Source organism: Miscanthus floridulus, chromosome 16 (genome assembly GCF_019320115.1).
Source record: "Miscanthus floridulus cultivar M001 chromosome 16, ASM1932011v1, whole genome shotgun sequence".
NCBI classification, from domain to species: domain Eukaryota; kingdom Viridiplantae; phylum Streptophyta; class Magnoliopsida; order Poales; family Poaceae; genus Miscanthus; species Miscanthus floridulus.
This window is the reverse complement of record NC_089595.1, coordinates 22629529-22644492: the sequence shown is the minus strand read 5'-3', so window position 1 is coordinate 22644492 and position 14964 is coordinate 22629529. Positions and strand designations below refer to the sequence as shown.

The window sequence follows — 14964 nt, the reverse complement described above, 5'->3', positions numbered from 1 at the left end:
AGTGCGCACCGACGCTTGGGTCCGCTTGCGACTCCGCCTCGACCCATCCCATGGCGCGCATCGACGCCAAAGATCAGTGAGCTCTGTTGCATCTGAACCAAGCTATCTCCATCCATGGCGCGCACCGATGCCAGGGTTTGTCCTGAACTAACCTTCTCACCCAATCCACGGTGCGCACTGACGCCGGGATCAGTAAGTTCTGTCTCATCTCCACGCCTAGCAACCACCTTGGCTGCGCAACGACACCGTGGTTAACAAAATTCCATCTCAAACTAAAAAACACGCACGCCCGCTGAAAACAACAACCCCCAGACAATTCTGCCTGAACCGCCCGGGGGCTCTGGGGCTACACCCACGGGTGCGCTCGCGCGCACCCGCCGACACAACAGAAAAACCTACCCCGCTGACAACACAGAAACCCCCCAGCCGATTCTGCCCGAACCGCCCGGGGGCTACACCCGCAGGTGCTCTCACGCGCACCCACCTGCAAGACAAAAAATCCCTCGGACGATTCCGCTCAAAATCACCCGGGGGCTCGGGGGCTCCTATCGGGTTCATAAACCCAGGGTCCCTCAGGGACCGGCTTCAACTCCAGGGCTCAGCCTAAGAAAACAGCATGTAGTTCATGGGCCGGCACAAGAGTCTAAAACATAACGGGTCGGAAGCATAGTCCGGTCGCCGACCGGAAGGTCTACCCAAAAGAACAAGCACCCGCTCGTCAACTTCTTTGGCCCACCTCTCCAACCAGAGCACCGGAGCACTCGCTTCAGACACCAGCCGCCTCCGGGCGGTCTCTCCGATCGGAAAGGCCTGGCCCAAAACGCTGCTTCCTACTCCGACCCCGCGTCTCCGACCGGGGACCCTGTAGGAAGCCTGCTTACCGCTCTTCTCCGACTGGCGTGGCCAGGGCCGACTGGGGCCATCCGACCGAGGACGCCCGCTCAGAAGGGATCAGGGGTGAATGGAGAAGGCAGCACACAAAGTCAAACCACGATACCGGGACCATACCCTGTACACCTGCGGGAACAGTGCTCCACAACCGCCCTAACACAAATAGTATTGTAGGCGCCGACATTTAGTGTCTATAGTATTGTAGGTGCCGTTGGACTCCCATACGGCAAGAAGCCCCCCACATGCCTTTAGGCATTGATAGTGGGCGCCAGGATTCACCATACCTGGTACACGTGGTAGGGCTCCTCACATACCAATTGTATTTTGTAGGTACCGACATCTACCCTTCCTGAAGAAGACAACGCAAACTCCCCTATGCACCTAACATTCTACAGTGACATCAACAGTAATGTGGGCGCCTACCATCATCACTGTCCTCTTCGGCGTGGGCAACAAGACTTAGTAACATCCGTACTTTCTCCCTCTCACCTGTAAAGCCATCCCCTTCATCTATTAAAGGGGATGCGCTCCCTCCAACAAAGGAGATCGACTTCTTCAAGTTGAGACTCACTAGATCGATAGCTCACAACCCCTCAAGCACACGCTTAAACACCTAGCTCATAGCGGAGTTCTAGTCACTCTCGGCCCTTCCGGTCGGACCCGACCAGGCCTCTTGTATACCCCACCTTTCTCCTTCTCGTTTGTAACCCCACTATAGACTTCGAGCACCTAAGCTCAGGAATAAAGTCACCGACCGACCCAAACTGGACGTAGGGCACGTTGCCTGAACCAGTATAAATCCTGTGTCATTGAGTGCTAGCCCACCTCCGATCACAACATACAGCAAAACTATAAATATTCACTAGTTGGTCACTTTCTGTACCGACATATAGTATGCAGAACTTATAGGGGAATTGCGACATCTAGAGGGCTAAGGCTATATGCTAGCTTATCATTAAGTCCTACGGGGGCTACTGTCAGATATATGGGACAAGGGTACTTGCACCGCCCGTATATGTGACCATCACCAGGCTATCGGCCTAGAAGCCGCCAAGGAGGAGGCCCGTAAGGGCTGACGTGGTCAACCAATGTGGAGGTCAAGGCAAGCCAAGGCGGGTGTATCTGGATGATAGCTAGGATCAATATGTTGCGCATATCGTGTAACAAACTAGGAACTCAATCTCTTAACCCGATCGCCCTCTCTGTAACCCTACCTCTCCTACCTATATAAAGGAGGGTAGGGACCTCAGGCTCGGGATCCACCTTCCACCATTCCAATCTACTACGTAGCTAAGAGCAATGGTCCCTATAATTGAGCATACGAATACAAGAGCAGGTGTACCACTGGAGTAGGGTTTAGCACGATACCGTGCCCCAAACCAGTATAAACGCGTATGTCCGTGTGCTACCATCTGGATCTATCTACGCGATCACGTTGCTAGGCATTGCCAGAGCTAAATAATCCGGCAGAAAGCTTATTCATAGGGCTTCACATCCCAACTAAATACTTAACCCAAAACATAATAAATCAAAGTAAAATTCAAATACAAGGTGAACTGATCATAGATCAGTTGGTTGGGTTACTTGTAGTGGAAACTGCCATCTAGTTTTAAGTCCTCGAATTGGCACAGATGCTCGCATTTTTTCTGAATTTATTCTAGGATTTAACGATGTTATGCTTTCAGTAGTTGGCGATGTCCCCGTCGACAGCGATCACTGTGTAATTCTCAAAAAAAATCAAAGCATGAGAACTCTATATTTGGCCATGCAGCCCAAGCCCGTCGGCCCGGCCCAAGGCCCGTTTTTTTGGCCCGGCCCGACGGCTAGCGGGCCCGGGCACGTGGGTCGGCACGGCACGGCCTGCTATAGAACCGGAGGCCCACTGGCGGCCCGGCCAGCTGGCCTGCTAAGAGCCCCAACCGGCCTGGCCAGCCCCTACCTCTCAGATACGACGCCCTCTCTCCCTCACGCGTTGTCGCTCACCCTCACGCGCCGTCGATCTCTCCCTCCTCCACTCTCTCTCCCTCCGGCCCTCCCGACGCAACAACGGTGCCCCTCTCCCTCCCTCTCGCACGGCCCCTGCAGCGGCGCTCCGCGGTGGAGCTCGCGTGGCCCCCCACGGCGGAGCTCGCACGGCCCCTGCAACGGCGCTCTCGCAAGAAGGCGGTGGGATCCGGCGCTCCCCGGCAGCGGTGATGCTCCCCTGCAAGCGGCCGATGAGATCTGGCCTGAGGATGTGGCGGCACGGAGCAAGGCGGCTCTCCTCCGCGTGCGGACGTCTCCGAGCAGGGGCAGCGTGGATCCAGCGCGGGACGGCGCGGATCTCCTCCTCCGTGGCGGATCCGCTCCCCGCGTCCTCCCTCCTTCCCTTCTCCGGCGGATCCAGTGAACAGTGGCGGTGGATCCAGCACCGGTGCAACGGATCCGACGAGTGGTGAGCGTGCTGGCCTCCTCCGGATCCGGCGGCGAGCGGCGTCGATCCCCTACACCTCTCGAGCGGCGTCGCCCTTCCCCTCTCTCTCTCTGTCGGCAGCCAGTGGGCCTCGGGCTGGCACGGCCTGTGAAATTGGTCGTGCTTCTCGGGCCGGGCCGGCACGAAAATCGGCCCATAGTGCCGTGCCTGGGCCGGAGGCCAGGCCCGTGGCCTTGTGAGGGCTCGGGAGGCACGTCGTGCCGTGCCGGCCCGACCCCCATCGGGCCGTGCTTTCACGGGCCCGTGCCGGGCCGGCCCGTTGGCCATCTATAGCGAACTCCAAGTGAAGCTTTATTAGGCTTCTATTCTATCCAACTAGCCCAGCCTAATAAAAGCCCACAACCCACCTACACTGCACCTGCACCGCTCGCCCAACAAGCCCATTGACACGGTTTTTTTTTTTTTTTGCGACGACCGTTGACACGGATACGTATGCGCAAGGAATGCCTTCAGCCTAGAGATATCTATGCAAATCAGCCAACGTCCTCATTCTTGTTTGGTTGGCGGATGCAAGCGCAGACACCCTCTGGCCGTCTCTTCTTCTCAACTATACGCCACCCTAGCTACACACGCACGCACCATAGGCAGTTTGAAGACTTTGAGCGCGATGGCCGGCGACAGCGGCAGCAGCAAGACTCCGCCACCAGCGGCTGAGGACGACGAGGTCCCCGTGGCAGCGGACAAGGCGCTACACGCGCTGGGCTTCGAGTTCACGCGCATCAGCGCACGCGAGGTCGCCGGCCGCCTCCCCGTCACCGACACCTGCTGCCAGCCGTTCGGGGTGCTCAACGGCGGCGTGTCGGCGCTGGTCGCCGAGTCCACGGCCAGCGTCGGCGCGTACATGGCGTCCGGGTACCGGCGGGTGGCCGGCGTGCAGCTGTCCGTCAACCACCTCCGCCCCGCCCGCCTCGGTGACGTCGTCCGCGCGAAGGCCGCCCCCGTCCAGCTCGTCCGCAGCATCCAGGTCTCTCTCTCTCTCTCTCTCTCTCTCTCTCTCTCTAAACTCCAGGGCTCAATTCAATTTTCATCGTGTATATATCGATCATATCGTGTTGTCGTTTGAACGAATTTTCGGTTCGGAATTAATTCCTGTGAAATTGAACTCCCATGCGTAACTAATTGGTACCAAAATCATTGTATGATTTTTTTACCCGGATTTCATCACTAAAGATTTAGGGTGGCACGCTTGCATGTACCTTTGTATTTTCTTCTTCTAAGAAGCATCGTGGCAAAGTTTTTGTGGGTCCTTTTGAATTATTTATTGAAGAAAAAAAAGAAGCAACAACTGGGGTAGCGGTACCGACCCTACATCGTTACATGAAAAGCTGAAAACTGTTAACTGAAGGCATGCATGATTTATGGACGGTGGCGGTCAACTGCTTGATGGAACGAAGACCAGGATTATATATATATATATATATATATATATATATATATATATATATATATATATATATATATATATATATATATATATATATATATATATATATATATATATATATATATATATATATTCAATTCAAATGCATGTTAGCAGCCTAGTAGATGGAAATACGTGCCAGTTTCTAGTTTGACCCGCCATTAGTCAGCATAGGCAAAGGCTATATATACAGTTAATGACTAGTACTAATTTATTTTACTTACTCCTAATTACTTCGCTGGGTACGGTGCAATGCATTCTTTGCTGTTAATAAATCAAGATAAGAAATGTAATGCCCTGATGAGGCTAATAAAAACATAATATACATTCCTTGTTCTGGCAGGTCTGGGCGGTGCAGATATGGCGAGCAGACCCTTCCACAGAGGAGTGCAAAGATCTGGTGTCGACAGCAAGAGTTACCATGTTGATAAAAAAACCCATCAAGACCAGAGGAGATGTCGACCCACGAAGCAAGCATCAAGAAATACGCCAAACTCTAAAGAGAAGAGCAACTCAAGATATGCATTATATGTAATAATAAAACTAGGCTGATTCGCACGCTAAGCTGCGCGCGAGTAGGGTCTGCTCGCCATAACGTTATTCTGTAGCCTCTCCCTACTATTCAGTAGCCGGCTACAAAATAAGTTATTCTGTAGCCACCTCTATTTACGATAATTTTATATACTAATTTACGATAATGTCAATACATATTTACGATAGTTGGGTTACTATAACACATGGAGATATTTACCATAACGTTATAGTAAACCATAGTAAGTAGTTACTATACTCTCGTAAATTAATATAGTAATTATCGTAACTCAAAGTGGCTACAGAATAAGTTATTTTGTAGCCAGATACAGGATATGCTCTCCCTATATATATCCTTGGTAGCTGGCTACTGAATATACTTTATATATATATATTTATATATATATATATATATATATATATATATAGTTATGCCTCCCCAGTTATCATTTCTTCAGCCTGGACGGCTGCTACGGGGAGTTTAGTGTTCAATATAATGTGCAATTTGTAACTTGCACTACTCTATCATTTCTTCAGCCTTGGTAGGTGTGCCAAGGTCATAATAGAGACGGTAATTAATGCTTCTTATAGGGCATCCGTCCGTCCAGACGGACCCTGCCTGTGTTGCCCGCTCGCTCTGCGTGCTGCCGCCACAGCTCATGGGACCGACGCTGCCCTCACCCACGTCGCCTTTGCCCGTGTCGCCCGCTCGCTCTACGCTTTGCGTGCCCCTGCTCGCGAGACGGACCCCACCCCCGCTCACGCCGCGCGCCCCTACCCGGACTCATGCCTCCCGTCATGGTCGTGATGGCCCCCGCCGAGGTCTGTACCGCTGACGAGCTCCACACCAGTGATCTCCGTGGCATTGAGCTCCACGCCAGTGTCGAGCTCCGCATCGACGAGCCACCATTTTCGTCCATGCATCAAGTAGATATTGCGCTTAGAAGCGCATGTTGCAAGCCTATGTTTTAAATGTTTCAGATATTTCATAGGTATGTTGCAGTTGTTTCATATGGATGTTGCAAAAGTAGATCGACATGTTGCATATGTTGCAATGGTTGTACACGTATGTTGCAAGCTTCCATTTCCAATGTTTCATATGTTTTTTCAGACGTATGTTACAAGTATGTTTATTTTGTACGTTGCATATGTTTCACACATATGTTGCGACTGTGTTTATCTAGATGTTGCGTATGTTTTACAATGGTTTTCAGGTGTTTTTGTAAATGTTTCAGATGCATGTTTTAAATGTTTCATCTGTCTTCAGACGTATGTTGTAACTGTTGCATCTGGATATTTTAAAAGTAGATCGAGTCTTGCATCTCCCTCCTCGCCTTCTGCTGCCTTGCATCCTTCTCAGGCTACGGAGGGGGTGCGGCAAAGGCCGATAGAGGGAGCCCGCCAGGGATGGCAGCAGACGCGAGCACGCGCTCTCCCCTTCAATTATGCAGGCAGGAATAAGCTTCCGTTGGACTCCACTTGGTAGGTACTTCAGTTGGCAACCCAAGCCCACATACGTACGAGTCACGGTTGGCCGATGGGAGCTGCGTCTGGACACGCTGCGGGGTCTGGACGCTAGTCGAGTCACGAAATCTGGGCCCACAAAAGTTGGGGAAAATGGAGGCCACCCGTCAGCGCCTATTCCATCTTGGTCACCCGTTAGCCAGCGGCCGAGGGCCCAACGCCCCGGCCTAAAAGAGAGGGGGGCAACGCACAAAGCAGAATTGTACTAGAGCCCGCCAGGCCCACATACGTTTCGGTCCGTTGGGCTGGTTGGCTGGCTGAGTCTTTAATTACACGTCTGTCGGTCTGTACCACGCCAGCTTTTTCATTCCTCCACACAGGAACAAGGACAAAGGCAAGAGTCGGCGATGGGCGGCGGCGCGGGCGATCCTCCTGTTCATCCGGCGGCGGCGGCGGCCTTCCGTGTGGACCGGGCGCTGCAGGCGCTGGGCTTCGAGTTCACCCGCGTCACCGCCGAGGAGGTGGTCGGCCGCCTCCCCGTCACCGAGACCTGCTGCCAGGTAGTAGGAATAGGATCGTCCGCACGCGCCGCCGCCATCGCCTCTATTTTTTTTGTTTTCGTCTCATGCCTAATTAATTCCCTATCGCGCGTGATGGATGACGGAGGTAATCTATGGATGCAGCCGTTCGACTGGCTCAACGGCGGCGTGTCGGCGCTGATGGCGGAGGCGACGGCCAGCATCGGCTGCTACGTCGCGTCGGGGTACCGGAGGCTCGCCGGGGTGCAGCTCTCCATCAACCACGTCGGCCCCGCGCGCCTCGGCGACCTCGTCCAGGCGCGGGCCACGCCAATCCAGCTCGGCCGCAGAATCCAGGTACGCACTCTGACGACTCTACCCCATCTGAAAAGCAAGCAACGCCTTGCAGTGGGATCATCAAAGCAACAGCCCAGCGTCTACCGTACTACCTGCCAGCGGTAGCAAAGGTCGAAACGACGACGTCCTCACCACGGCGCTTGCTTGGTCTTGAGTGTCGGAAACAAATGCTCGTCTCGGCTGCAGGCAGTCGTCGGAACTGCCGCCGCCATCTCTGACGAGTATGGGATGGGTAGCTACAATCTCATCCCCTTGACTTGGGTGTCAACCGGCCAATCATACATTCATCATGACGAACAAGCTGTTGACACTGACTCTGATGTGGCGATTGCCAGAGTGAAACTGAACTTGTTTACACAAATCCTCCTTTGGACCTAACGCAGTACAAGGGGTTTAGCAATCTGTACATACATTGTTTTCACAAACTAGCTGCTACAGCTAGTAACGTGCACACAAGGTACAACATCCATTTAAATAGACTTACATGTAACTGGTTCACGACGACTCTTCAACTTAGCATCTTAAACCATGTAGTTGCAACCCTAGGGGCGGAATTCAACATACTTCACTCACTGATCATGATCATGCTTCTTCAACAATTCCGTTTCAGCACCTCAGGATTTGATGATGGCTATATCAGTCGCATACCCACTCGCGTGACTTTTTTTAGCCCACCACCTTCACAGATATTAGCAGAAAAAAATCACAATGAGCACAAATAACATATATACCAACTCATCGCTTCTGTGGGAGCAGGTGTGTACATTTTATCTTCAGCATGTGTTTTGTATGCAATGCTACTAGCTAGTTTACTACCAACAACCCAGTGTGTGTGTGTATGGGTTTCCACCTGTTCTGTGATTGCCTTCTCTTCGAGCATATATTCCTCAGTTATTTGTGCAACTTATTTCTATCTATCTTAATGAATCTCGAAATTTGAGTTTAAAAAAATTCTTCATTCTGGAAAAGGTTTGGGAGGTCCAGATATGGCAGATTGATCCTTCCACGTCAGAGCGCAAAGATCTGGTGTCAACAGCAAGGGTTACCCTGTTAGCCAATCTATCAACACCAGATAAGATGAAGAGCTTTGAACAAGGCCTCAAGAAATTCTCATCCAAGTTGTAGAGCTATTGAAGGCATGTCACTTACATTATCACATACAGGTACGGACTAAACATATCTCCTAACCAATAAAGCCAGTCCTTTGTCGATTTTCGGTTCACACAAGATGCACTTTGTTACTTACATAGTTACATCACAGCAGCACACTTATGATGTTTCTATGTTTATGCAAATGTGCAGGGTTGCAGTGGGAAGCGTCGTCTATTATTTCATCCAGAACTCTAGGAGGAAGGAGAGCTGAGTGGCTGACCTGTCATTGGCAGATTACCGAGAACTTGAGGTTGCTTTAGAATTAGCATTCTTCCCAAATCTACTTATTGCAAGCCTCTTCCTGTGTTGGAGCAGGACGCGAAACATTTTAAACACCGTTATGCAGTCGTTAAAACTCTGGATCTAGCATTTGCAATGTGTTACCTAAGGTTCTTTAACTGGCTAGTTAAATCATTGATCTCCATGAAGGAGAGCTTTAGTGAAGATAGAGTTCCAGGCACCTCTTCTGCAAATACTTTTGCCAATTTATTTGCTGCAGTTTCCATCTTCTGCAGCGCCTGTTAAGAACAAGGAGATTGCTTCACAAAACTATACTGTCTAGTTTATGGATTGGACATCATTTATTCAGATGATTTACTCACTCTGGTTGCTGAAAATGATAAGATGGTCAGTGACAGAAAGAAGCTCATCACCTGAAATTAGGATCAAGAAGTTAATTGCAAGGTGTGCAAGAATTAGGATGAAATTTGATTGCAGATAATGATGAATGCATAGTTCTTAAACAATGTCCACTATTGGATTTGAGTTATGCCCCATGCACCTGGGGCAGCTACAACCTACAATTGATTCTGACCAAGCATAATTTTACATTTTTCCCTTTAACATCGATGGTATAGGAGAAACTTTATGAATCAATATTTCGTCAGGCTAGCCTCCACATTGGTGAAACCAAAACTGCTCTATGGACTGCAGAAATGTTTCAGTAAATATATATAAATGCATGGTAGTGTGATTACTTCGTTTCGAACATAACCACATTTCTCTTTCTTCCTTTTTGAAGGCTAGTAATGACAATTCGTGACGAGAGAAAAAGGGTAACAGGTAACCTAAACCTCAATTGCTTGTTTGGTTGGATACAGAAGTTAAATTTGTTGCTCAGACTGCAACAATAGTAACGAAGTAGGAGCACAATATGGTAGTGTTGATTGGCAGTTCCACTATCAAATTGAATCCCTTATAAACACATGCTTGTGAACTTGTCTTTTCTACTGCCAGTTTCAGTGCTTGATCCCCACAAGCACCAGATAGTGCTACTCTTAAGAACCATTTAGATTGACCAATAAGTTAACAACAAGCGGAAGGTATGGTTGTACTGATCGTCTGATACACATATTATGTCATTAAATAAGCCAACAATTATTTTCAAACTTATGTTCATTGATTTAAAGACAGCCACTTCCTCACAGAAGCCAATGCAAAAGCGTGCAGAGATTCCACTCACTGCTCTGTATCTTGGATAAAACTGAAATTTACAATGGATTGACATGTTCTCTGTCATCTTTGCTACTACTTGTCCAGGCGATATTCCAATGTGTTGTATGGTTACCCTAAGTTTAATAATACATCAAACTGAAATCAAATCTGTTTCCAAGGTTTCGCATGCATTTCTATCTGTCCTGGTAAAAAATTTGTCATCTTGGGGGTGCACAGGTCAATGACAATCGACAAATTGGGTGTTCATTTTATGTGCAGCCATCTTCCTAATTTGCAAATTTTATCATGTCCTGATCTTTGCTATCGCCAATATTGATATTTACTAGTCGGTTGTTCCTAAGACCCATCTCAAACTGAATCCAATACTATGAAACAACCCGCTCCTATATCTATTCAGCCCGCTCCCAGAAACTTCCAAGTCGAAGGCAAATCCAAAGGCAACAGGTAACGAGAGGCATGATACCACAGTGAGAACGACAAGGAGCAAGGCGAGCCCCGTCTCCGCGTCCCTCCGGATGGCGCCAACGGCGGCGAGCGGTGGGTTGGAAGGAGGCGACTCCGCCGCCACGAGTCGCGGCAGCGGCTGCGGATGCGGGCCGTAACGCGCGCTGGCGCCACGTGCTAGGTGGCAGGAGGGCCTCGAAGCTCGCGCGGGCCTGCTGAGGACCAGACGGCGGCGGCGAGGGCGCCACGGCGGCCGCAGCTGCGCCGCCGGCGAAGAGCGGAGAGCCGGTGGAGAGCTCATCGGAGGGCCTCATCCATCTCCAAAGATCCGTTGGAAGGAATGGATAAGCGAGGGATGGGCCGTCGCAAATGGGTCTTTGCGCGTCGTGGGCTGGGCCGTTGCGAAGAATTGAATGGAGCAAAGTCCGTTCGATAGCGTGTGGGCTTAAGTTGGCGGTTTTCGGAAATTTTTTATTTCTGTATTTTATTAATTCGTTTTCTGCAAAAAATAAGCATCCCAGGAAAAAAATGCAGAAGTATACCCCTATGTCTATTCGATACGAGTATTTAAATTTAGCAAAGTATGATTTTAGACGAAGATAAAAAAAAGTACATCAGAGTTATAGAGCTCGATGAGATATAAGTTTGTGTTCACAATATTTCGGTTTGAGTGCATCTTGCTGCCGATCGATAGAAAGAAAATTCTAAGGGAAGTGTTGCGGTATTTTTCCACATAGATGCCACTCATCTTGCCCTCTTTGCGGCTACAACTCGTGTGCAGGTAAAAAATAGGAACAAAACTAAATTCTAGACTTCCTCTTGACTAGGGTTGGCAATGGGGTAGAGTCGAGTTGGGTACCCAAGGATATTTTGGACCCTTCGGGGGTGAGAGGGTGGGTTCGATTCCCCCTCTCCCCGGATTTGCGGGTTTGTGAACCCGAAACAAATTAAGGGCATGGCATATTTTAAATTTCCCCATGGATCCCCAGAGTGAGTAAGATAAGCCCATAGCTCAACCTAGCCCAATATGTTCATTGATGTAAAGACAGCCACTTCCTCACAGAAAGCCAATGTGAAAGCATGCAGGGGTTCCAATCATCACCCTTATCTCGAATAAACTGAAATTTACGATGGCGGCATGTTCTCTGTCATCTTTGCTACTACTTGATACTTGTCCAGGCGATATTCCAATGCGTTGTATGGTTACCCTAAGTTTAATAATACATAAAACTGAAATCAAATCTATTTCCTAGGTTTCACGTGCAGTTCTATCTACCCTGGTCGAAATTTTGTCATCTCGAGGAGTACGGAGTACAGGTCAATGACAATCGACAAATTGGTTGTTCCTAAATCCTAATACGTGCAGCCATCTTTCTAATTTGCAAATTCTAGCATGTCATGATCTCTGCTATTGCCAATATTGATATTTACTGGTGGGCTGTTCCCGATACCCATCTCAAACTGAATCCACTCAGCCACAATCCAATACTATCTGTTAGAGTGTACCTATTCTTAGTGCTATAGTTAGGCTAGTATACCTAGTCTTAGTGCTATTGATAGGTTAGGTTGCTCTCAGCCATTTATCCTAGCATATACGCATACAGGCACTCTATATGTACCAAGGATCTCAATGCAATACAAGCATTCGTACCAGTGTTTTGATACCATGAAAGAATGTGAACAATAGTATGAATGCCTATGTTGTATTGGGATCGTATCGCCGCTGAGCCTACTCGCCGATGCGTCCACTCCCGCAATGCTTCTTCTTCGCCCAGCACAACCACGCCATCAGCGTCGCCATCTCGTCCCCACCTACTTCGTCTACTCCGACAACCTCATGCTGCGCCTTCTACCCCACTGCTCCGCACGCCGCAAACGTCGTCGAGACCTTCTCTACTGGTCCCTCAGACGATGATGTATGGTTGGGGCCCTCTACCTTGTATGTCCGGTATTGGCAACACCGGTGCGTGCGTTCGTCCCCGAGGCATTGCTAGGTCTGGCAAACCCAGCCACGTCTCGGCTCAGGCGGCTTGACTGCATCGACTTTGGCATCGACCCTCCCGTTCCCACCCCGTCTGCCTCGATTGCATCGTCGCCTTTCTTCTACGTCCACGATGGCCTTGACTACGTCGACTTTGGCATCGCTTTCTCCCACGACGACTACCTCGACGCGTCTCCGTCATCATCCTGGCGCACCTTGTGCGCCTGCAGCTCCATCGACACAGTAACCCGACCACAATTACATCGACCTCGGCTACCTCTAGCATGGCTTCTTCGAACACGGCAACTGCACCCTTCAGCTCGGCTACCTCGACATCAGCACAAAGGGCTATTATCTGCGAGAGTCCTCATCAGTTTTCTCTCTAGTCCCAGCGTCTGCACTGCGCCAAGTTGTGACTACAGGGGATATTCGTTGAGTTCTTCTCTAGTCTCACCGTTTGCGGTGCTCCCGCTGTGACTGCAGGGATGTTAGAGTGTACATATTCTTTGTGGTATAGTTAGGCTAGTGTACCTAGTCTTAGTGCTATTGATAGGTTAGGTTGCTCACAATCATTCATCCTATCATGTAATGATGCAGGCACGTAGCGACCGAGAATCCCAGTGCAATACAACATTCGTGCCGGTGTTCGCATTCTTCCACTATCAAACAACCCGCTCCCGGAAACTTCCTAGTCGAAGGCAAATCCAAAGGCAACAGGTAAGGAGAGGCATGATGCCAGACCGAGAACGACGAGGAGCAAGGCGAGCCCCGTCTCCGAGTCCCTCCGGATGGCGCCAACGGCGGCAAGCGAGGTGGAAGGAGGCGACTCCACTGCCACGAGTCGCGGCAGCGGTTGCGGATGCGGGCCGTAGCGCGCGCTGGCGCCACGTGCTAGATCGCAGGAGGGCCTCGAACATCGCGCGGGCCTACTGAGGACGAGCCGGCGGCGGCGAGGGCGCGACGGCGGCAGCAGCTGCGCCGCCGGCGAAGAGCGGAGAGCCGGTGGAGAGCTCATCGGAGTCGGAGGGCCTCAGTCCGTCACTCCGTCTCTATCCGTTGGATTGGATGGAATGGATGAGAGTGGGATGGGCCGTTGCAAATGGGTCTTTGCGCGTCATGGGCTGGGCCGTTGCGAAGAATTGGATGGAGCAAGTCCGTTTGATAGCGTGTGGGCTGCTGGGTTATAAAAGTTGGTGGTTTTCGAAAAAAATTATTTCTGTATTTTTATTAATTTGCTTTCTACAAAAAAATAAGTGTCCCATGTATCCTTTGCGTCTGTGTCCATATGTGTACGCGTATCTGTATGTTTCCCTTACTTGGTAATATATGCAGCACGTATTTAATAAAAAAAAAAAGCGTCCCAGAAAAAAATCAGAAGTATACTCCTACATCTATTCGAGACGGGTATTTAAATTTATCTAAGTATGAATTTAGATGAAGATAAAAAGTACATCAGAGTTATAGAGCTCGATCAAATATATAAGTTTGTAGTTCACAATATTTTGGTTCGAGCGCATCTTGCTGCTGTAAATAGATAGAAAGGAAATTCCAAGGGAAGTGTTGCGGTATTTTCACCATAGATGCTACGGATCTTGCCCTCTTTGTGGCTGCAACTCGTGTGCATGTAAAAAAATGGGAACAAAGCTAAATTTTAGACTTCCTCTTGACTAGGGATGTCAACGGGATAGAGTCGAGTTAGGTACCCAAGGATTTTGTACCCTTCCGGGGTGGTAGGTGGGTTTGATTCCCCCTCTCCCAGATTTGCAGGTTTGTGGGCCCGAAACAGATTGAGGCATGGCAAATTTCAAATTTCCATATGGATCCCGAAGTGAGTAAGATAAGCCCACCACTCGACCTAGCCCAAATAATAACCCATCTAAAAGAGCCCTAATTCACCAAGCTCTCACCCCTCAACCTGAACTCCTCGTGTCTCCTTTGCTCATCATCCACTACCCATCAATCTCCCGCTACAACTGCAAGGGGCCAACACCCAATGGCATCGAGTCGTCTATGCATCCTACAAGGCACAAGTGCAGTTAGAGGCGCAACCCGCAGGTGGCGATTGTTGGTGCATCCCATAGGCTAGTCTCAAAAATGCGACTTAATTATGAGCATATGGACTTCTTTTGACACGCGGTCTTGTTGTCTTTCCTTCCTACTGCAAAATTAGGATAACCTTGCGGTCTAATGGATTTGTATTTTGGATTTGTGGTGGACTTTTTAACTTTGGCAGAGGTGTCCGTGGTTAGGCCATTATCACCATCTGGATTATATG

General features: G+C 49.7%; 2 protein-coding genes and 1 pseudogene across 3 annotated transcripts; 2 read left to right on the top strand and 1 right to left on the bottom strand.

Moving 5' to 3' along the window:
* The first annotated feature begins 3971 nt into the window (after nucleotides 1–3971).
* LOC136514491 (1,4-dihydroxy-2-naphthoyl-CoA thioesterase 1-like) lies at nucleotides 3972–5423 on the top strand (annotated as a pseudogene).
* Nucleotides 5424–7146: 1723 nt separating this feature from the next.
* On the top strand, nucleotides 7147–9187 carry LOC136512863 (1,4-dihydroxy-2-naphthoyl-CoA thioesterase 1-like). The gene is made up of 4 exons (XM_066506876.1): nucleotides 7147–7342; nucleotides 7466–7657; nucleotides 8627–8820; nucleotides 8960–9187. The coding sequence occupies exons 1-3, from the start codon at nucleotides 7190–7192 to the stop codon at nucleotides 8780–8782; spliced, it is 501 nt and encodes a 166-aa protein (XP_066362973.1). The 5' UTR covers nucleotides 7147–7189; the 3' UTR covers nucleotides 8783–8820; nucleotides 8960–9187.
* Nucleotides 7995–13885, bottom strand: LOC136512861 (uncharacterized). Of its 2 annotated transcripts, none has more exons than XM_066506875.1 (5): nucleotides 13426–13885; nucleotides 9412–9462; nucleotides 9194–9327; nucleotides 9030–9110; nucleotides 7995–8335 (listed from the first exon to the last, which is right to left on the bottom strand). In XM_066506875.1, the coding sequence occupies exons 1-4, from the start codon at nucleotides 13702–13704 to the stop codon at nucleotides 9044–9046; spliced, it is 531 nt and encodes a 176-aa protein (XP_066362972.1). In that variant the 5' UTR covers nucleotides 13705–13885; the 3' UTR covers nucleotides 7995–8335; nucleotides 9030–9043. The 2 variants fall into 2 exon arrangements, with proteins under 2 accessions (XP_066362972.1, XP_066362971.1); XM_066506874.1 differs by lacking the exon at nucleotides 13426–13885 and adding an exon at nucleotides 10728–11253.
* Between the last annotated feature and the right edge of the window lie 1079 nt (nucleotides 13886–14964).